A 24188-nucleotide genomic window follows, 5' to 3' on the forward strand; every position below is an offset into this window, starting at 1 on the left:
CCCCGTAGCCGCAGCGGGGCTAACGCGGCGTCCATACACTTCGTGAAAGTGCGGGGTGAGAATGCTAGGCCGAGTGGAAGTACCCGGTATTGGTAAGCTTTGTCCCCAAAAGCAAACCTCAGGAACTTCCTGTGAGAGGGAAGGATGGAGACGTGGAAGTATGCGTCTTTTAGATCGATCGCGACAAACCAGTCCTCGGACCTGATTTGGGACGCAACCTGCCTGAGCGTGAGCATCTTGAACTTTAGTCTGCTAAAGTGGACTGAGTGGTTCAGATGCCGCAGATGCAAAATGGGACACAACCCTCCTTTCTTTGGAACTATGAAGTACTGGCTGTAGAACCCGGACTCTCTCTCGTGAGAAGGAACCACCTCGATGGCCTCCTTCCTTAAGAGAGTATGTACCTTCTGTTCCATTACCAGAGTCTGCTCAGGGCCCACTAACGTCGAAATCACGGACGAGAACCGAACTGGATTCTGTAGCCTCTTTCTACAATGTGCAGGACCCACCGAGACACATTTGGCAGTAGTTTCCACGCTGCTAAATAGTCTACTAAGGGAACCAGTCTCTCGAGACTGTCCTCTGGTGTAATCAGAGCGGCTAGTTTGGTGCCCTGAAGCGGCGCACCGGCAGGGAACGACCGAACCAGCTGCTCTAGAGACCCCCGAAGGGGTGGCGAGCATTTAAGCTCCGCTACGATATCGGACGGAAGAGACTGAGATGTGTGCTCGCTGGAGACCGCTGCGCCCTGAAGCACCGTAGTTGGCAGGGTTGGCAGAACGTTCTCCTGAGGGCGCTGGGAGGCGACGACCGCTGTGTGAAGCAGCAATCGTCGCTCTACCCCAGCAGGGGATACCCTCATAAGCCCTGGTCCACCACCATCAGGGCTTCTTGGCCGAAGACCTCCTCGCCAAAAGCATGGTCCGCAGATCCTGCTTAGGCTGAGAGGTCCCCGGCCGCGCACCCTTCATTCCACCCCTCTTACAAGGAGGCGTACAGGTGGCCACGCTCTCCTTTTGCGCCTCCCTGTGCGAGGAGCCAGCACACGACAGGGGCTGCTCTCGCCCAGCAGCCCCGAGAGCCGGAGAGCGGCGAGGGAGAAACCGCTGGAACGCTGCCACCTGCCTCCCGGCCTCCTGGTGCCTGCTGACAACCGAGTCAACAGCGTCACCAAACAGGCCGGAAGGCGACAGCGGGGCGTTCAGAAGGAAGACCCTGTCGCGTTCTTTAATATCCGACAGGGTCAACCACAGGTGCCTCTCCGCCGCCACCAGGGCTGCCATAGACTGCCCAATGGCACGGGCGGTCTCCTTGGTGGCGCGGAGAGACAAAACAGCGGTTCTGCGGAGCTCACAAATGCCCTCCGCAGAAATTCCCTCGCCCTCATCCAACTCCTTGAGCAGGTCCGCTTGGTATGCCTGCAACACCGCCATGGTGTGCAGACATGACCCAGCGTGACCTGCTGACCTCCAACCTTGCCCACCAAGCCGCTGCACACATCATCAGCGCTGGTGGGCAAGGTCGGAGCCTTCAGGGACGACGCCACGTCAGGAGACAGATAGCCCGCAAGCGTCTGCTCCACACGCGGCATCGCCCCATAACTGCGCTCCCTCGCCCCTGTCACATTGCTATAAAAGCCAGACGAGGGGGCGAAGAGGCGGTCCGAAAAGGTTCTCCCCACGACCTCGACACCTCAGTGTGGAGGTTGGGGAAAAACGGCAGGCTCCGATGTGGAGGTGAGGTCTGAAACCACCAAGGTTCCACCGAACACTCGGCCGGCCAGTCGAGTCTCAACTTGGCAACAGCACGAGTGATCACCTCCACAAGCTCCTCATACTGGGGTGAAAGAGGGGGTGTGGTGAGGATGGAGATAGAGACTTGCTCGTCTCCGATCCCTCTGCCAGATCCCGTTGCGAACCCCACGAGGGTTGGGACCCGCGCCGCGGGGAACGCCAATGAAAGAACCCTCTCCTGAAAAGAGGGCCTTTCGGGAGCGAAGCACACACAGAGGAAAACCCTCGCAGTGCGGACAGTCAGCCCCCTCGAGGGCTGCCTCCGCGTGCCTCGCTCCCAAGCAAAGCACACACAAGCTGTGTGTATCCTCCGCACACAAATAACGTTTGCACAGAGGCACACACAGCCTGTATTGCACCTCACTCCTCCCAAACTTTGTTTACAAAGCCTCTTGGACATTTGCAAAATGGACAGACAACAGTAAATAGGACTTACAAGACACAGAGCACTTAGCTGAGTGACAGAAAGCTGACGCCGGTTTCACCGCACGTGCTTTTATACCAGCTGGTCATTACGTCACCTCGCCCGTGACGTCCCTCCCATCCGTTGGACAGATTTCATTGGTATTCAGAGCCGGTTACGCTGTAGGCGTTCCCCAAAGCGTCTCCTGACGCAGCTCGAGTTCCTGAAGAAGAACCACACTATTACCATATTATGTGTCCCGCAAAAAAAATTGCATATGTTTTCATACCTGAAATTTAGGATTGGTCCCCTTGTTCAGCATAAACTCACTGAGTACTGAAGGAGCAGATCTCCTGAGTGTTTCTAATTGGAAGGACTCTCAGTTATTCTTCTGAGATATGTTATTGAGTTCACCCTGGGGGCTGAATATATGAGACAGTTAATAGGATTCATAATGTGGACCGTCTGCCGTGTAGATCCAGCTGGACTGATGGAATGAGTTTAAACTGCTTAGAATTGTAAAAACACCATTTTGTGTCTGATATGCATAGCCTATATTTGGACCACACATCCAAATTTATTTCCTTACATGGGTAAGTAGTACAAAATGACATTTATGGCATTTCCAGTGGGAGGCAAGGATTTTCTTTGAGCCCAGATTTTCAGAGTTGGGCGTATATCAATTAAACATTTGTGATGGAAGCAAATTGATCTGTTGCTGTAGTTGTCATTGTTGACGTCACAGTTTAGTTTGTGTGCGTTTTCTGTTTGTTTAATTTAGGAATAACAAGGTTTGCAGAATATAAAACTCATTTGGCTTTCTTTATGAGGCAGCGGGCTTATGTGAAAAGACTACTTTCCCATCATTTTTTGCAGCACAACAATGATAAAATACACAGATTAAAGCATCAGTTACACCCTTAATTACTCACTTTTTCCCTTCTTCGTGTTGTTGTACGAGTGCTAAAAAAAGCCCTTTGTCTTTGTCGGGAAAAAAAGAGAGAAATAAATATGAAGTTGCTCAGCAAGTTGTTATGATTATACGGCTGCAATTTTATATTGAGTTAATAAGATTTCTGAACTCATAAGTTGGAACTTCTCAGGAGGACTTGAAGGCAGCGTAAGTGTCTTTCTCAATGGTACAGTATTGATAGCTCATGCATCACCCCTTGGGGTGTTTGAACCCGCGACCTTCAGTTACTAACCTAGACTGCACACATATCTTGTCCTTGCATTACTTACAATGTCAAATCAAATGTTTTTTTTTTGTATGAATAAGTAATGTTTTAATAAAGATTGCATTTATTTATTTATTTACTCACTCCCCAGCAATTAGATAAATATACAGTGCTACCACAATACAGAATATTATCACAAAAAAATATGTTTCAAAAATCAAATAATCTCGAACAGAACATATGCCCCCTAGGGTATAAAAATGACCCATAGACTTTAGGGTTATATCATAACAAGTTTCAACTTTGTAAACCCTGTTTTTGCCTTTCTTTTTCCATCTGACCCCAGAGAGCGAGGAGTTCGGTCCAGTGTTCATTCAAGAGCCAGATGATGCAATCTTCTCCCTGGATTCGGATGATAAGAAAGTGATAATGAATTGTGAAGCCAGAGGAAACCCTGTTCCGACCTACAGGTATGGTTTACTCATTTCATTAACATGGATAAGATTTAATTAAATGGATAATAAACTGACATTTAATTTCTCTGGAGCTTTACTGTGAATCCTTATTATCCTGCCTGAGTGGCATTTCTGTTAGACTAATGCTAATGACGCAGATGTTGGTCTTCTCTCTGTGGATTTCTAATCAGTATTGATATGATGTTCTAGAATCATCATGTTACTCACTAAATTGTACTGTCCTGTGATTCAGCGAATGAGCTACAGTCTCATAGAAGTTGTATCTGTTGTATCCAGTGTATCTGTTTCCAATGAACATCTATAAGCATCAATAAGTATGAGTGTTAGCGAGGTTGAATGATCACCGATGGGGTTTTGAGTTCTGGGTCGTAATTTAGATTGATGCTACTGTATAAGATATAAAGATGCATAAGCTCATCAGCTATATTCTATCAAAACCTAAAAAATACACATCTGAGACCAATCTGGGGACACACCAAAACTAAGACATTCTGAAATTAATTTTATTCTTTCAGTTTAACCTAATAACCAATGCTTACAATATAATTTGTAAAGGTAAATGTTACCTACATTAGGAAAGAAGTAGAAGCATTTTCACTAGTGGTATTCAATTAGTTCCCTCAGTATATTCAAATGTATTTAATAGTTTATACATCAGAATTGAACAATGGCAGCTGATTTATTTTATTTTATTGTATTTTTTTCTATATTTTCTAATTGATTCATTGATTTTACAGTTGGCTGATCAACGGAACCGTTGTGGATGCAGAAGCAGATTTCCGCTACAGTTTGATTGATGGGAGCTTAATAATACACAATGCAAGCGAGGCCATTGATTATGGGAGATACCAGTGTAGAACTGAAAACAGCATTGGCACCGTCTTGAGTCGAGACGCCCTCCTGCAGTTTGCCTGTGAGTAATTTGACAAATTGTGGATGCTGAAATTCAGATTGTAGTACTACTGAGGAACTCTTTTTTTTCAGTTTCGTTTTACTAATTTTGTTGTGTGTTTTTGTCATGTTTATTAGTTTTAGTCATTAAAAAAATATATTTCAGTTTTACTTATTTCAGTACATCAAGTTACCTTGGCATGTCTTTTATTTTGTTTTCCTGATACAGTTTTTGGGTTCATATATTTTATTAACTTTTCAGCATTGGCCAGGTTTAGAGTGAAATGTTTATTTTAATTTTATTTATTTTATTTCACACTGAGATTATTCCCACACGGCATACCCAAATGCTCACCCTAAAACTGCCTCCTTCTAATGCTACTAATTAAAAGTAAATGCAATTAAAGTTATTCCCATGATCCTTTGATCCTCTTCTTAAAATCTAGCCCCAAAGTTTTCTTCATCAGATGGAAAAGTGCCCTTAATGCTTTGCTTCACGAAACAAGAGCAAAAAGGGCATTTCTTTCCCTAGTAATCCCTTGGCTTCCCTCCAAAATATCATCACAAGCCACGGAAGCATGCAGCGTGGAGCTAGAGGCGCAATTGCTTGCTGGAAAACACATTGTTAGTTTTGCTTACAGTTTCCCCAGGAGCGATGGCCATAATAGCCTTATTGGCGTACCCAATGGGGTTGCGTACTTTACTATTCACTGCCCATGGTGTTTTCTGTAGAAAAACGAACATTTAGTGTACGTGTGATGTAACATTCTTACGAGCAGCAAATGTATTATAGCTATGGTTAGGAAGCCTGTTTTTCGCTTCCCAGACTGTAATATTGAAGAGGTGTTCGCTTGTGTTCTCTCGCCTACATGAAGAATGGTATCTACCTTGCATTTTCTGTTCTCTCTCTACAAAAAAAAAAAAACGCGAACGAGATCGTAAAGTCATCCGGTCTTTTCTTTGTGTCTCCATATGAGCTGCCAGCCCTCATGAACACACTGTCCTTGAGGTTTTTTTCTGCCGTCCTTGTCCGTCGCCTGGCTATAACCTTGCTCCGATCATTGTTGCCCATTCTGAAGGCCTATCGGAGAGACAAAGGAAAGCTTCTGGCAGCAGGCATTGGGATGCAGAGCTTTTCCCAGGCCTCGACATAACAAATGGCCACCATTCATCACCCTGTTGGACACCCAAGGATCTTTCACTCTTATTGGCTGGGGACAATCCCATGAGCCTGACATGCGCAACCAGGTTGCGATAAAATTAATTATCCATTATTTCAACACCTTGGCACCAAAGCCAACATGAAACACTATTTGCAACCTGTTTTATGTCCACATTGTATTTGTGAGTCAAACAGGACAATCAGTGAGGAAAATAAAAGGTTTGACTTGATTTTCCACAGTTGATTGGATCAGAGTTGACATTTGTTGAGGCTCGATGACATCACCTGAAAAAGTGAAACAATCGCATATTTGAATAACTGACAACCGTGCAAATTAACACTAATAACACTTTTATTTGTGATGAACAACATTGAGACTCCTACTCTGTGAAACGGTTGAACAACTTGACTGTTTTGTAATCAGATTGCATCACCTCCCAATAGTAATACTGAACTGATCAGGATTCACTCTGAACCTTCAGACTTTCACAAATCTAGCTGGTCATTCAAGAATGGAGCAATCTAAAGTGTTCTTAAAAGCTGCAAGAGCTGATTTCTGCTGGCAGCTACTGCTGTGCAATTTCAAAATGATTAAAGGCAGTGATTCCCTGTGTGTAGTGCATTGGTCGAGGTCTCGGTTCATGAAATGCAAACAGCTCTTCTGGCCGTCCAGTGGTAGGAGAACATTTAGCTTAGATCTCTTTGTTTGCTGTCTTTGATTGAGGAAACCGGGCATGAGTTTCCCAGAGATGGTCAATTCGGCCGTTTGGAGAGGAGCCTAGTCTTTCAGCCCGGCCACGGATATGTCACAGCCCTCCCCGGCTAAGAGACCTCTCACAACTCTTGCCAGGGAAACCGGTTGGTTTGCACAGAGTATCCACAGCTCCCCAGGAGATTCAGAAATGTATTTTTATATGAAAAAGTGTGAGAGAAAGAAAACCGCTAGTCTGTATTCCTTTCACGCTCCTTTGTGTTGTGCCCCCAAAGCATTCCCTGTTGGGCTTTTTTGAATACATCTCTAAAGACTGATACATTTCTTTTGTTTTGAGAAGCTGAACTCCCTGGTTCAAGCTAGTTGCCAGGCCATGCTTTGAAGACTGCAGGCAGAGGGAGTGTCTCTGATCTCACTCCCTTCTGAGATCCAGTCCTCTCTCAGCAGTCCCCTCCAAAGTGGGAGGATGTGACTCCGGTATCATGGCTTGAAAGAACAAGCCTGTGGATGATGGTTCTGTTCAGAACTCTACTCTGTTTGACCACAGAAAAAAGGGCCATCAGGAACTGGATTCTCTGAACTAGAAAGTGGCTAAAAGTGGCTTCCAATTTAAAGGCCCTGATACATTAAGGGTGCATAGCGGCTGGGTGCATGTGAGTAACCTTCTAAAACCTAGTGTAAAATCACAATTGGAGCACACTGTGGATGTGATGTTATGGTGCCATCACAGGCCCACGAGATTGCCATCCATTTGGAACATAGGCATAGTTGATATGGTACAACTACATATATGAAATGTATGTATGTATGTATTTATTTATCCTAAGAGGGGACATACGCTATTAGTAACTGGAATGTGCAGGCTATTTTTCCATTACAAAAACAGTCAGTTATGCTGCTTGATATTGCAAACTGGCATTTGTTATGGTATTATTTTTTTTATTATTTAATATTATTTTAATTTTTTAACAGGAAAATTATCTCATTGTGGATTGTAAATTGAACAATTTATATTAGGAAAATAAATTAAAATGACTGACTGATTGATTGATTGATTGATTGATTGATTGATTAACATGACAAATTATGGATTGGTGGATCTCATTGTGGATTGGTAAATTGGATAAAGGGGGAAAATTTATATTAGGACAATACATTTTTTTATTTTTTATTTTTTATTTTTTATTTCATGTGTAAATTGTAAATTGTATGAGAGCATCCAATCAGACATCAGTTTGCTTAATCACAATGTATGAAGTTAAATACCTCTTAAAAAAATGTCATGTATTGTCTTGACTGACACACAATTATTGAAATGAGAGCATTGGTCCTTGCAGATTCTTATCTCCCATCCTCCCTTATAGTTGAGAACAGATGAATATCGATTTACCTTACAAAGGTCTCATTTTACCATCCAAGATGAGGGGTCAGGAAAATACGAGATGAGCTCTTGGAAAAGAAGAAAGAAACCCAGTCAACAGATTTTTATATTTTCTATCCTAACCTGAATCCATTATTTTTACATGGGTCTTTTTATGATGCTCATCATGAGAATCCATTGCTTAGTGTTTGACAGTCCTCTGAATGATGCCAATTTTAGCAGGACTGGCTGCCCTCATAATTTACCGCTGCTGTTACATTAGCAAGAGAAGAAAGAAATAAAACGAGAAAGGAAACTCGTTACATGTCGCCCCGCTCTCAGGTTTCATGACCCCAGCTGTCTAAAGATATGTCATTTATCACATCTTTTTCTTTGACCATGTAGGAACTACAAAAGAAAATCTATTTTCCCATTTAGACTACAGCGGAGAGCATTGATTAGTTATAATTCATATGTCTAGAGTGAATTGACGAGGGCCTGGGATAACTCACTGATATGGAGAACAAGAAGGCAGCAGTGACAGCGCCTGATAAATCAATAATCTGCGCTGTTACAATGGGATTCCCAGCCTCTCCATCCTGGGTCTCTTGTGACAGTTTGTTGGAGGAGATCACCTTTCCAAGGCCATACATTACACAGCTCATACCAATCCTTCTTTCCTGCCTGGAACTGGGCAGAAGCAACAGACGTTTGCTGCATTCCAACGGCCTGGCCTGCCAGACGCCCGCTTCACATAAATAAGATATAAACTATTGAATTGCTCTCTCTTAAACCTTATTTCTTCCTTTTCTGCAGTCCCAGAGAGATGTCTTGTCTTTTCTCAGCAGATGTCTTCGTTTTTCATGGAAAAAAAGAAACTTTGATCTCATTCTCTTTCATTGTGAGCAGGCCCCTGTAGGTTTGAGCGTTAAACACAGGTGTTGTGCCTGTTGACGGCTCTTTGTGCTTTTGCTGCTGTGGAGCAGTGCAAGAAATTCTTGCTGATCACAAATGGACTGAAATGGCAGTTGAAATGACGATACTAAGGTAGAGAACAGACAATAACTGATTCATTAGCTGAAAGTTTCTAAAAACACTAATAGGAATGAAAACATTCAATTCAATGAAAATTTGTGCTGAACTTAAAGGATAGTTTACCCAAAAATGGAAATACTGTCATCATTTAAAAATACTGTGGAGATCAATGGGTTTGGTTACCCACATTCTTCAAAACATTATTTTGTTTTCAACAGAAAAAAACGACCTTTAACGACTTATAAAGTAAAGAGATACTTATTTAACTAAATTAAATCAAATAAAATGTATGGTTTTGTTTATGCATTTATTTATTTATTTTTAATTCAGTATATGAAATGTAAAAATGGTATACAAGTAAGGGAGAGGAGAAACAAAAGTACTGTTTCAGTTTTCCTAATTCAAAATTCCTGTTTCTTTGTAATTATTTGCTAGCAGTTAATTACTAGCAATTTGGAGTGAAAATTGTTAGGAAATCATACAGTATCATACATCATCAGTTCAGGAAAAAAAAAGGAAAAAAAATAATAAAATAAAATAAATAATATATAAGTAATATATATATTACTTTCCCCAGCTGATTAATCACAGTAAATAAAGATTACAGCAATATTAAAAAACATTAAATATAAATAATTTGTATGCTAATAAGGGAGTAACATTTAGATTAAGCCAGGTTCTGTATATACACACACACACATTTGAATGTAATTCCATGCTCATATTTTAGATGTGTTTATATTTTGCCTTGTTCTTATATTTATTTTGCACGTAACTGAGTGTATTTTCTAAGAACAGAGAAAAGTTAATTTAGTTAGTTCAGATATTTTTGTGCTTGAACACATTTTATCAGTGGATCATGCTGCAATGAGACTTTGAAGGCAAGAAAAAAGTAATCACAGCAGTCAAGCTCTTCACAAATGAAGGACATTTCAATGAACAAAAACTAGCAGTCTCTGCACAGAAGTGAATAAGAAGAATTCATTCTTTTAAAAGATTAATTCGAAAACACAGAAACACCACTATCACACAGCCCACGTCCTTTTCAGAGCTCTCTCCAACCCATGCAGCACATGAAATGCGACAGATTAACAGCTTCTCTGTAGTGGGGAGTGTTAACCAGTACGATTGAAAGGTTGGCAAGCTTATCTTCTGCAGGATGACTGTATTCATGCAGGAGCATCTGACTGTGCACAAATGAAGAGAGAAAGCTAAAGTGCTTTGGGGAATCAAAAGAATGGCAGATTGCGAGTTAATGTCCAAAAATGCTGTGTTACCAAGTGATGGAACATAGTGGCCAAACACAAACTGTTTGACTTGAATGGCAAAATCACAATGAAAGGGAAATCCATACTGCGTTCAACAAAGTATGCTGCGCTTCCTAGCGATGCTGGCAGCAGTGTTGAATGTCTGGGATTATGCATGTCTGTGCATGTCTATTGATGTCAATTTTCATGGTTACACATTGTAATGATGGATAAAAATGCATGTAAAAGCTTCACAATAATTTCAGAGCCAACATATGTGTTAGCAGCCTTGTTAAATCATTTACATTAATGAGACAAGACAGTTCAGTCTGGAAATGAATAAATTACATGAAATAACAAGCACTGATGAATCACACAGTAAAACCAGAATCTAGGGCAAAGTAAAAAGTTGCAAAGTTACCCATAATCAGTAGAATGTCTAAAGTGGACTATCAAAATGAATGTAATCACATGCTTTTTATATACAGTGTATATGTATATATATATATATATATATATATATATATTTACATTTACATTTGCATTTAGTCATTTGGCAGAGGCTTTTATCCAAAGCCACTTACAATTGGGGAATGCAAGAAGCGATGCATCTTGAAGAGGCAATCAGACAGGAGGAAGTGCTCGTAAACATCAAGTCTCAGTCATTGTTCAAATAAGTACAAGCTAGCAAGGGAAGGCGAGAAAGATGGAGGGAAATATTAAGGTTTAGGATGAAGTCAAGTAGTGCCGAAAGAGATGAGTTTTCAGTTGTTGCTTGAAGATTGACAGGGATCCAGCATTCCGTATAGGGGTGGGAAGATTATTCCACCAGCCTGGAATGGTGAAAGAGAATGTTCTGTAGAGTGATTCTGAGCCTTTCTGTGATGGTACCACAAGGTGTCGCTCACTAGCAGATCTCAGACTTCTGGAGGGGATGTAGATTCGTAATAGTGAGGGAAGTAGGAGGGTGCTGAGCCTGTGGTCGTTCTGTATGCAAGCATCAGTGTCTTGAACTTGATGCGAGCTTCCACTGGTAGCCAGTGCAAGGAGATGAAGAGAGGTGTGACATGGGCTCTTTTGGGCTCGTTGAAGACCAGGTGTGCCGCTGCATTCTGAATCATTTGTAGAGGTTTGATTGTGTTTGATGGCACTCCAGCCAGAAGAGCATTGCAGTAGTCCAGCCTGGAAACGACAAGGGCCTGGACAAGAAGTTGTGCAGCATGCTCTGTCAGAAAGGGTCTGATCTTTCTGATGTTGTGTAGTGCAAACCTGCAGGATCTAGCAGTCTTTGCAATGTGCTCTTTGAAGGTCAGCTGGTCATCAAAGATTACACCAAGATTTCTGACCGAAGTTGATGGGGTAATCATTGATGAGCCTAACTGAATCGTGAAGTCATGCTGTAGAGTCAGAGTGGCAGGGAAGACAAGAAGCTCCATCTTTGCCAGGTTGAGCTGTAGGTGATGTTCTTTCATCCATGCCGAGATGTCCGCCAGGCAGCCTGAGATCTGTGCAGCTACCGTTGGGTCATCTGGTTGAAAAGAGAGACAGAGCTGTGTGTCATCGGCGTAGCAGTGATAGGAGAAACCATGTGCATGTATGATGGGACCCAGTGATGTTGTGTATGTGGAGAAGAGGAGGGGTCCAAGAACCGATCCCTGAGGAACTCCAGTGATCAGTTGATGTGGTTTGGATACCTCCCCTCCCCAGGCCACCCTGAAAGACCTACCGGTGAGATAGGATTCAAACCAACAAAGTGGAATCCCAGTGATGCCCAGTGATGAGAGGGTAGACAGGAGGATCTGATGATTGACAGTGTCAAAAGCAGCAGAAAGATCCAGCAGAATGAGAACTGATGATTTGGAATCGGCCTTTGCAATTCGCAGGGCTTCAGTGACTGAGAGTAGCACAGTCTCTGTTGAATGGCCACTCCTGAAACCTGACTGTTTAGCATCCAGTTTGTTGTACTGTGAAAGAAACAGTGAGAGCTGGTTGAAGACAACTTGTTTGAGTGTTTTCGCTACGAATGGAAGGAGAGAGACAGGTCTGTAGTTTTCTAAAAGAGAAATGTTTAATGTAGGTTTTTTGAGCAGTGGGGTTACCCGAGCCTGCTTGAATGTTGTGGGGAAGATGCCTGTGAGGAGAGATGTGTTGATAATGTGTGTGAGTGTTGGTAAAAGTGTGGGAGAGATAGTTTGGAGAAGGTGTGAGGGGATTGGGTTGAGAGGGCATGTTGTAGGATGGCTGGAGAGGAGAAGTTTGGATACTTCTGCCTCAGTGAGGGGACAGAAGGAGAAGATGGGAGTTAGAGCAGTGGATGTGGTTGATTGGAGGTCCTGTGTGTGTGCAGTTGAGAACTGGTTACTGATTGCCAATTTCTTCACAGACAAAACTAGAACAAAGTCGTCAACTGTTATCAAAGTGGTGGGAGGTGGAGGAGGGGAACAGAGGAGAGAATTAAATGTTCTGAAGAGATTACGCATGTCTGGAGCGCTGTTGATCTTGTTGTGAAAATGTGAGGATTTGGCAGTGTGGACTTCATTAGAGAAAGATGAAAGCAAAGACTGATACCTACTCAGGTATGTACAATGCAAAAACATGTATGTACAAAATATGTACATTATATTAAATTATTAATTAAATGTTGAAATACACAATATAAAATGGGTCATTTTTGTCTTTGTTTTTATTTAAACAATTAGGAATTGTTGCCGTTTTACCATAATATTAAATTATCAATATGTGACACGTACTGGAAAAATTAGTTGGAATGCGCACAGGCTAATTTTGAGCTACAGGCAAAAGATAAAAAGAAAAATGTCGATTTTGGTCAAATTTGAGGTTTTCACAAAAATGAGTTCATTAAGGCCTCATCTAGTGATCCCAATGCTCCAAATAGCAATTAAACATCTAAAATGAACTTTATTTGTACATTTTCTGAGAGGAGTATCTTTTCTCCGCTCGCTTCTCACGCTGACTCTATTCCAAAGCGCCTGCATAAAGACAACACTGACGGCGTGTGTTCCCGATAAATATATACACACACACAAACACACAAACAGAATTACAGTTTTTAAGTATTCACACAATCATAATCTGTTATGTCTAAAGTAAACAATTAGGGAATTTTGGGGGAAAAACATTGGATGTGTAACATTATATTAGATCCGTGTATTACAGTAAGTCATAATATAGGCCATCTGTCGCACTAATGCAGTCGTGGCCTAATGGTTCTGCGCACTACGGGAAGTCGTGGCCTAATGGTTAGAGAGCTGGACTCGTAATCCTAAAGTTGCGGGTTCGAGTCTTGGGCCGGCAGGGATTGTAGGTGGGGGAAGTTAATGTCCAGTGCTCTCTCTCCACCCTCCATACCATGACTGAGGTGCCCTTGAGCAAGGCACCGAACCCCAACTGCTCCCCGGGCTCCGCAGCATAAATGGCTGCCCACTGCTCCGGGTGTGTGTTCACGGTGTGTGTGTGTTCACTGCTGTGGTGTGCACGTTAGATGGGTTAAATGCAGAGCACGAATTCCGAGTATGGGTCACCATACTTGGCAGTATGTCACTTCACTTCTAATGTTAATCAAACAATGAAAGAGGGAATCACTCGCTGCTCTTGATTGAACTGCTTTTGTATTTTTAATATTCAATTTATTTGTAATGAGCACACTAAAGTGATTTTCGCAGTTGATTATTAGTTTTTCTTAGTGCTTTTGTTTAGATATAAAATAAAAAAAATATTTCTTATTTTTGTTCTTTTTTGCATCTGTTCTTATATATAACAATAATGATTAAATAAAAATAGCTACAGTATATTCCGATACATTGTGATTATATATATATATATATATATATATGTAACGGGACTGTAAGTCTCGCCTCGTAGGGGGAAAATTAGAACAGTACCCTGGAAGACTTAAAAGCAAAAGGATCTTAGTCCCTGCTTTAGTGCTTTGAGCCTCAGTATGCAATATGTTATGTATATGTTTTACCTTACACTATTTTATACTACAGGATAGGTAGTGTAGGCTTCAGGTAAGTATGTCGACACGGTGGCTTCCTGAAGTGTATGTGGTGAAAAATACATTTAAATTCACATCCCCACCCACCTGATCCTAACAGTGCAAGTGAGACGCCCCTACCCCAAGGTAAATTCAAAAATAACTGTCAAATGTCTTACGTTTTAACAATTAGTAATTTATTTTCCTTCTTTTTGTGAATTATATTTCTGCTGGAAGGATCTGTTTCAATATCATACAATACCAAAAAGTAACAAAAAATAAAATAAAATAAAATAAACAGTTTAGAGATTTTCTTGTTTTCTTGAAAGACCTTCAAATAGTTAAGACTTTCAGAACAAACCTCTTTTAACACCTCAAAAGTGTTTCCCCAAAATTAATGTCAGTATTGGACAAACTTATTTACAGGCAACACTGGATGTATACGACTCTTATAGTTCAATCCAAATGATTCACTTCATAAACTCACTCCACCCAAATGACTCACTTCAAATAACTCATTTCAATATGTAGATAACCTTGAGATCACTTAAACGATTCCCATGAATCAATTTTATGATTCAGTTTCCAAACAACTCAGTTATCACAAACACAGTTCAAATCGGTGACAAATCAAATCAAAAAGACAGTTGAAACCCTCAGTTCGTTCAAACACTCAGTTCGGTTCACACTATATCAGTTAAGTGTCCGTGTGTGTGTGTGTGTGTGTGTGTGCGTGTGTATCGAACTGTTGTACCAGTCTGTGGCAACGACAACTTTGATGTGATGACTTGCGGTGACTTGAGATGGCTTAGTGAACAGCTGAGACAAGACAGTGAGATGTCGAAAGGATGGCAGGGCAATAAACAAAAAAAAAAAACCACAGAAAAGTTTCAGCGCGGCCCAGGAAAACTCAGGAACTTTCAACAAAATGGCGCAGCTCAGCCCAGCTCGCACGCGGCACGCATAAATTAAATGATCTGGATCACAAAAAACGTCTTTCAAAAACAAATCTTCACCATTGACGATCGTCAGTCTCCCAAAAACGAATCACTCCTTCAAGGTCGATCGATCAGCTCACATACGCATCCTCGCGCACTGAAAAGTGCACTCAAATGATTCTCAGAAAAAAATGTCTCTCGTTCCAACACGGTCTGTAGATCACCCAGAAAAACAGCAGGACGCTCAAAAATTCTTAGTCAGATTAACGGAAAAACAAGTGTTCTGAATGAAACTCACGGCTCTAGCAACTCTCTCTCGTGCTCTCAGCCAGTCTCCAACACCATTCTCCGTCCGATGACGCAATCGACCGAACCTCAGTTTCAACTGCGTCTACAGTTTCACATGACAACGTTGATGTACACTAAACTCACGAAAGTTAATCCAAACGTGCACCACTGTTTTACATTACAGCTTCGACGGAAAAATATCGACCTCTTGTACAGCAATCGTGGCGTGTCTGCCTCGTAAAAACTATTGCGCTCTCTTCTGCTTCCCAGACGTCTTTGCATCTCCCGCGAGCACGCCGGAGAGAGAAAAACCCGTCAAAATAAAAGTCCCCATAGAGAAAAATACCTCCGTTACATTTATATATATATATATATATATATATATATATATATATATATATATATATATATATATATATATATATTAGTGCACTCAATCGATTATAAAAATTAACTAATCACACATTTTTCTGAAATTAGTCACGATTAATCTCACCTAAGTAGATCCTTGTCGAAACAAGAACACACACACACACACACACCTATTAACAGGACAGCACATTCCTGAGGAACCCCGCTCTTTTCATTTCATTTCATCTGTGGTCGTTCAACATCTCTTTAACATCTCATGAGACCCCTAAAACAAGGGTAGAATTGTGGAGTAAATCTGTAATGTATTTAGAACAGAACCTTCAATTTAGTTCCTGACCGGTTTACCATAAATAAAACTTGCATAATCAACAGTACAAAGCATGTGGCATCTGGAAAGGCTCCAGAAAAGACCCTACCCAGCTAACATAAGACCAGCGGGCCACTGGTGGCCCACCGGAGTCAAAGTCGGCGGCCCACCGGCGGACGCCGCCAGCGGTTCACCGGCGTTTTGCTCATCGTTATTCCAGCGGACCACCAGCGGCAGCCACCGCTTTTCCGACAGCGGTCCTCTGACGAGCCGCTGGTTTATAATTACTGTATGCTGGCGGTCCACGGTCGGTCCGTGGTTCATAATCAGTTCAATTACGCTAACCAAAATATCCTTGCACACAATAATGGATCAAAAACAATGTAAAATCGCAATTCCAAATTTATTTTCAGTGAACAGATTAAACATGCAAATGCATTTACAGTATATTTATCAGATGGTTTTATCCAATGTGACTTTCAAATAGAAGCATTCGATTCACATATGTCCATATACAAAAGTCAACCACAAATTTAACCATGGTTTAACTATGATTGTTGTAGTAAATTCATGGTCTTATTACAGCATAGTACTAAACCTAAACTTTACCTTGGTTTCAAACACTATGGTTACCAGTTTGACTCCAGCCTTACTAAAATATTACTATAGTAGAACCATGATATCAAAACCTTTATTTGAGGAAAAATAAATAAATAAACTAGTTACTACAGTTATGGTTACTAGATTTACCCTAGTAAAAACATGGGTACAATGCTTTTCACAATCAAAGCTGCTTTAGAAAATGCATATTTCAAGGTTACAATAATAATAAAAAATTCCTTTAAACAACCAGAGATGACTGTGACTCAAAGGGGAGCATCTTCTGGAAACAAATTAACGTCCATATGTCAATAACTCTAAGATAATACAAGTTATTTGTTCAAAGTCATGTTCAGTTAAACAGACAAACATTAAAAGGGTAAGTTTGGTGAATTTAAATCCACTTCATACTGTCACAAAGTCTGTAATATGTAAATAAACAATATTCAGATAATGCAAAACATTATTGGGCATAGAGAAAGATTAAACATTGTTCGTTCACATATATTACCATCATAGTAACAATACAAAGTGGGTTGAAAATCACTCAACGTATGCTTTAAGGCAATGATTACAATACATAATATGTGTCAGGTTGGTATGTTCATCTTTAGTTGCCATCATCTGGAGTCTTCATGAGTGTTGGCATCATCTGAAGTCACCACAAGTGAGGCTGGATCCAAGATGTAGTAACATTGGGATGGGCAACCTGAGAGATAGACAGGAAAACAAAAGGAAAAGGATTAGCATAGATGCTGTTCATATTATTTCATTTATTTAGAGTACAAGGTTATGAGATGTGTTATGTAAATGCTTGACTAAAAAAGATGTATTTTTAATCTAGATTTAAACAGAGAGAGTGTGTCTGAGCTCCAAACATAATCAGAAGGCTATTCGAGAGTTTAAGAGTAAAGATCACTGCACACTGAGTCCGAAATTTTCATCTGAAATTTTCACACGTTAAAAAATAAATACGATCTCACATTGTGTCAATCACGTTTGCGCACTGCCTCCGAAATTTTCGTCCGTCAAAAAAAAATTCGGATCAGGTTCGATATTCGCATCCGTAGCATGCATTTTGATAGGAAAGGATGGGGAATGTGAAAAAAAAGAAAAACGCATCCGAAATTTTCGTCCGTCATAAAAAAAAAAAATTGGATCGGGTTTGATTTTTTTCCGTTTCTCGCATCCGTAGGAAGCATTTTGAGAGGTGTTTTGACAGTTCAGAGCCACCGTACAAGCGAACGCCAAAATCCAGAATGGCGATTGTCAAGTTCATCCACTTCATCTTGCAGCACAAAGCACTGTATATAGTAGGCATGGGCTAAAATGGGTCTAAAATGTGTTATTTTTAAATGTCTGGGTAGAAAACAACAACTTTTTTCCCCACTGAACACAATATTTTTTTTTAAGAAACATATAGAACATTTTGGAAAGGTAAACATGTCAAGCTAAATAATTAAAATAAATAATTGAATTCTTCTTAATTAAATTAAGTACAGTCACTTAAGTGAGCCTAAACCTGCAGCTCATATAATCAATAAATAATAAATCAATAATCAAAAAATAAATTACTTTCTGTAAAAAAGAAAAAGAAATCCTTATAAATGAAAAAATAAAATAAAAATGCAGTCACTTAAAGTGAGCCTAAACCTGCAGCTCAATAATCAAAACCATAATCAAAACAATTTCTGTAAATTTAAAAAATAATAATAATAATCAAAATAATTTAAAAAGCAGTCATTAAACCTGTAGCTTAACAAGGTTTTTGGAGACATGCTCACTTTCTACACATTCATTTTTCAGTCCAAGTTATGATGCAGGAATGTTCCCCTTTCCCAGATTGAATTTGGATCGGTGAGGTACGGGGCTGTGTGACTCATTATGCTTTTCGCTGCACACAACTGAGGGAGTCCTGAACTTTCTGTCTTTGACAACATGTAAAAAAAAAACTGTGCATACCGCAGAAATGTTATAATGAAATATTTTAGTGGTTTTGAAACCGTGACTTTTCCAAACCGCGGTATACCTTGAAACCGATTATCGTCCCATGCCTAGTATATAGATCCTTGCACACTGAGTTCACAGAAATTGGTGGTTTTCTTTTTAATATGTGGCTCTAGTATCACTAGCAAAGCATCAAACTGAGACACTGACATCCTGGAGTAAACTTTGAATCGCCCGTGATAATCCCGCTGCTCCTTAATAAGGAGGGGGAACTCTCCATCCTCTCTATATCTCAGGATTGGATGGACCCAATATTTCCTTTCTGTTTTTTAAGAAGCGAGAGGACAACAAAATCATCCTCAATGCTTGAAGACTCCATTTAGTAGTGTGGAGAAATCTAGAATATGTATATTGATAGATTCATTTTTGTATAAAAACTAGGCCCCCCAAATATATAAATTTTTCTTTGTAATGTCTGTTAAACTATTATTGTTTTATTTGTTAAAATATTCAGTACATGCATAAATTTTTTGCATACTCACAGCTAAGCCATGGTTGTCCAGTGGGTGACGGTAGCCAGATGAAAATCCCAGAGCAGACCTGAAAGAGAAAAAGAGAAGAGTTAGTAGTAGTTCACGCAAAGTTGTGTTGCACGGAGCTGTGGTGAGATCTGTAAAAGAACTGCTGGCTGAAAAAACGAAAGAACCCAAAAATCAATCAGGCTTGTTGCCTTCTTCAAGTGTGTTACAGTAGGCTACTGTTTTGCGAATTTTTTCGCAACGGATTAATTAACACGCATCGGACTCAGTGTGCAAGGTTTCTGTTCAATTTTTAGGATTACGAATACGAAAAAATGCATCCGAAATTTCGGACTCAGTGTGCAGTGACCTTAAAACACGAAAAAGCTCTGCTTCCTTTTAGGGGTGTGCGATATGACGATTTTTGATCGTGGACGATAAAAATGTCTCCACGATCTGCTTTTGAAGAAATATGGTAGTATCGTGCTACAGCGCACATTGTCAAATACAGTTCTGGCTCCTCTGTCTCTATATACTGTACAACACGACATACAGCAGTAGAGTTACTCTGACAGGACACTGCACTTATTCGCGATCGCAAAAGTACATTATTTGCACACAAGCCTTGCTGGTTAAATGTTTCATTCACGCGCTGGTCTGATGTGCGCTTTTTCTGAGCACATACACCTGAAGCACGCGCACTAAAACGCCTGTCTAACAGCGCCTGATTACTCAACTAACTTATATTTTGCGCTAATACTGTCAAAACACACAAGGTTTACATACAGACTCAGTTGGTTATCTCTAAAATGAAAGTAAATATAGTTAAGAGAGAAAAAGATGCGTGCCTGTATATTAGATGCGTGTAGGTCTTAAAGGGACAGGACACTAAACGTGCTGTCACTGTCATTAAAGGGATAGTTCACCCTAAAATTTTATTTCTGTCATTATTTACTCACTCACATGTTCTCCCAAACCTCTATTAATTTCTTGTGCTGAACCCAAAATAAGATATTTTGAAGAATGAGGGTAACCAAACAGTTGCTGTCTACATTGACTTTGATAGCAGGAAAGAACAATCCTATGGAAGTCACTGAGGACCAGCAAATGATTGGTTTCCCACCTTCTTCAAAATAGCATTTATGTTCAGCAGAAGAAAGAAACTCATTCAGGTTTAAAACAACTTTTGAGTAAATGATGGTATAAAAATAAAACATTATGACAGAATTGACAGACAGATGACAGAATATTTATTTTTGGGGGAACTATTCATTTAACATTAACAATATGGAGGACCAAACCTGCATAAATTAAATATGAATAAATAAATATATTAATGAATAAATAGATAAATAAATGTGACAATAGGAAAATTAATAAACGACTTGATAAAATAAATATGATTAATTTGTAATAAAGTACCCCCCCCCCCCTTAATTTATTTTCTGCTTTTATACATTTATAAACATTTTTTTAACTTTTATTTTTTCATTAATTCTTTTTAATGTATTTTTATTATTTATACATTTATTTTGAGATTTATTTATATATTTATGCATTCATTTTTTTTCGAATGATTTATTCCCACATGTATTTATTTATTCATTTATTTTTACTTTTCCGTGTGTAACATGTAAATGAGGAAGGTGGTCCTTGTGTAGCTTCAGTGCATCATTGGTTGAGAGTTCACGCGTCGCATCGTCAGCCCAGCTAAGCGATAGAGATGAGTTTTCAAAGAAAATAGCGGCAAGTAGTAATTCATTGTCCAGTTTGCTACGGGATGTGGCAGATCAGCTGGAGAGTTGTAAGTTATTTTCACCGAACGTTATTCGCATTAGTGCCGAAATATTTAAAATATTTTCCAGAAATAAAAACAGGAAGCTGAAGCCTGGAACCATCGACATCAGACCCTAGGGTGATGACACCCAGTTATTAGACTAGAAACCAACCATCCTCTGGGTGTCTGACTCCGACTATATATAAATAAGTCTCAAAATAAATGTATAAATAATAAAAATACATTAAAAAAGAATTAGTGAAAAAATAAAAGTAAATTTTTTTTATAAATGTATAAAAGCAGAAAATAAATTAAGGGGGGAAAATCGTATTTTATTAGAAATTAATCATATTTATTTTATCAAGTCGTTTATTCATTTTCCTATTATCACATTTATTTATTTATTAATATATTATATATCATAATATAATATATATCATATTTAATTTATGCAGGTTTGGTCCTCCATATAACAAAACCCAAAGAGAAAAATCACTCACTATTCTTGACTGAAAAACTTTAATCCAGTTGCTTTAGGAATCAGTCTATCTAGTGTTTTATTTTTATATTTGTTCATTTAATTTCATTGAATGCTCTGCTAAATACACCTATTGTACCTGGAAATAAAGCACTGTTTGTTTTATTTGTATATTATGCATATTTGTAATGTGCATCTTTGTTCTTATTTTTTAATAAGAAATATAAAATAATGACAAAGATTTTTATCTTCGCCCACTTTGGCCTAAATATCTGCCATGTCTTTTTTTTTTTGTTACCTTGAAAGGCTTTGTCTTTCTAGTTTGGCTGTAATGCTCAGACAACTTGTAAAACCAACATGACAAAGAATCGTGATTAAAATCGTTAATCGTGATATTTCTAAAAAAAATCGTGATATGATATTTTTTCCATATTGCCCACCCCTACTTCCTTTACTGGAGTCTGATATTCTGGGTACTGTCAATAGTCCAGAGTTTTGTGACATTATTTAACTTACTTTGCTATAATTTTGTTAAATCGCAATCCGATTTTATTCTATATCCCTTAGTAAGCATATCATTTGTCCTCAGTATTCAGAGAACAGACATACTCTACATATGCCACAGTATTATTGAAGTGAGAGGAACATCATAACTGTAATTTACACAACTGTTCAAAAGTCAGTAGGATATTTTGCATCTTTGAAAGAAGTCTCTTTTACTCACCACAGCTATATTTATTGTAAAAGAGAAATTAAAAAACGCATTAAAACTATAACATTGTGAAATATTACAATTCAAGAGAACTGTTTTTAATTGGATATGTTAAAATTGTAATTTATTGCTGTGATCAAATCTGAATTTTCAGCATCATTACTCCAGTTTTCAGTGTCACATGATCCTTCAAAAATAAATTTGATATGTTGATTTGCTGCTCAAGAAACATTTCTGATTATTATCAAAACAGATGTGCTGATAAACATTTTAGTGTAAACTGATTTTTGTTCCATGATTCATTGGTAAATAGATTCCAGACCTTTAAATGGTAGTGTACAATACTGTTCAAAAATTTGCAGTCAGTGAGGTTTAAGAAATTCATATTTTTATACAGCAAGGATGCATTAAATTGATGAGAAGTGAGAGTAAATATTTTTGTTTCAAATAGACACTGTTACTTTTCAACTTTGTTCATCAATGAATCCTAAAAAATAAAAAAATAACACACAAACAAAATACAAATCAGAAATATTTTCCTGAGCAGCAAATCAGCATATTAGAATGATTTCTGAATGATCATGTAAAACTGAAGAGTAATGAGGCCGAAAATCCAGCTCTGATCACAGAAATAAAATACATTTTAACATCACTCACTCATGTTTGGATGTCAAAACCTTCTTAAAATAACTTTAATAAAGAAGTGTAACAGATGGATCATGATACATGCAAATATGTAATGAAAAAATGCATATGAAGTGATTTAATGATCTTTCTCAGCTTAATGTTACCTGTTTCCCACATCTCTGTCAGCAACTTCCTTCAGAAATATAGTTATCTTGGAGCTTCTAATCTGTTGCAGAAGTGTTATTCCTGAAACCACAGAACAATTTTTATCAATAATAGCTTGCCATAAAATATCAAATCACATTTTAATTAGATTCAGTTAATTCACGCTCACTGATTAACAGGAAAGATACAGCCCATATTTTAGGCTAAATAAATTAATCTAATTCCAGTAAGCGATTGAAAAAACCTTTACAAAGCTATTACAACTTCCCATCTAACGTTACACATAAACATGTGATGAAAAGTGAAAACTTTGATAAATCAGAGCTCAATATACAGAGTTAGCATACCAGTTAGCATACCTTGTCTGAAAACAGTTGAGATGCTAACGGACTTTTTCGAAGACACTAAACTGTCTTTATGACCTAAATATTCAACAGAAACGTGTCAATTAATAGTAAGAAAAGTGTCAGGAACAGTTGTATGTAATATTTGTGTGACTTTAGGTACTAAACTCACCCGAAAACGGTGAAAACAGCAGCGAGAGACGGAGTGTTGCAGCTGTCAGTTGGAGAGTTGTGGCCGTTTCCATGGTAACTCCCGCTCTGCAGCGTTTGATTGAGACTCAGCGCGCGTCCATCAAATCACGTCACAGCCACGCAGCATTTAAATAAACATAAACAACTAAAAATAATAATTTGATAAAATTTTGGATTTTAATCGTTTTGTAGCTCTATAACATAGGTGTAAACTGGAAACCGCACGTGACAGTGGGGCAAATTAGCACTTTTATTTTTATTTTATCATATATTTTTGTTATTTTTATGAGATGTATGATTTTGTACTGTTGTTTTTATGATCATTCAAACAATGTATTTAATTTAAAAACGTGCTTGCAGTATTTTTATACTGAACAATAATAATTAGTTAATTCTCTCACTATTTTTATTCAGTACTTCAGATTCATTTTAACTGTAATACTGTAAAAATGTAATGTAAAACATAAATTTTAAATATATTATAAAACAAAGATGTCATATAAGAGCTCATTAGAACACAGGACAGACCCTCTTCTTGCCACTGGTGTACCGACGGAGGCCCAGCTGCGGCAAACCGCTGGTGGCGTGCCACCCAAAAAACGCCAGCTGACCGACGGCATTTTTAGATTGGCCGGCTCGCCGATGGTGTGCCGACGGTGGTCCGACCAT

General features: G+C 39.1%; 1 protein-coding gene across 1 annotated transcript in view; it reads left to right on the forward strand.

Annotated features, from left to right (window-relative positions):
• Positions 1-1444: 1444 nt before the first annotated feature.
• The window catches only part of LOC306888253 (contactin-5-like), a gene marked incomplete at its 5' end in the record, with an annotated part of 134031 nt that continues 111287 nt past the window's right edge, over positions 1445-24188 (forward strand). The window contains 3 exons of the mRNA XM_079446451.1: positions 1445-1670; positions 3721-3844; positions 4588-4763. Of these exons, the coding sequence (XP_079302577.1) occupies positions 1445-1670; positions 3721-3844; positions 4588-4763 (526 nt within the window). The remainder of the gene's footprint in view (positions 1671-3720; positions 3845-4587; positions 4764-24188) is intronic.

The sequence above is a fragment of the Barbus barbus genome (assembly GCF_936440315.1).
Source record: "Barbus barbus genome assembly, chromosome: 22".
NCBI classification, from domain to species: domain Eukaryota; kingdom Metazoa; phylum Chordata; class Actinopteri; order Cypriniformes; family Cyprinidae; genus Barbus; species Barbus barbus.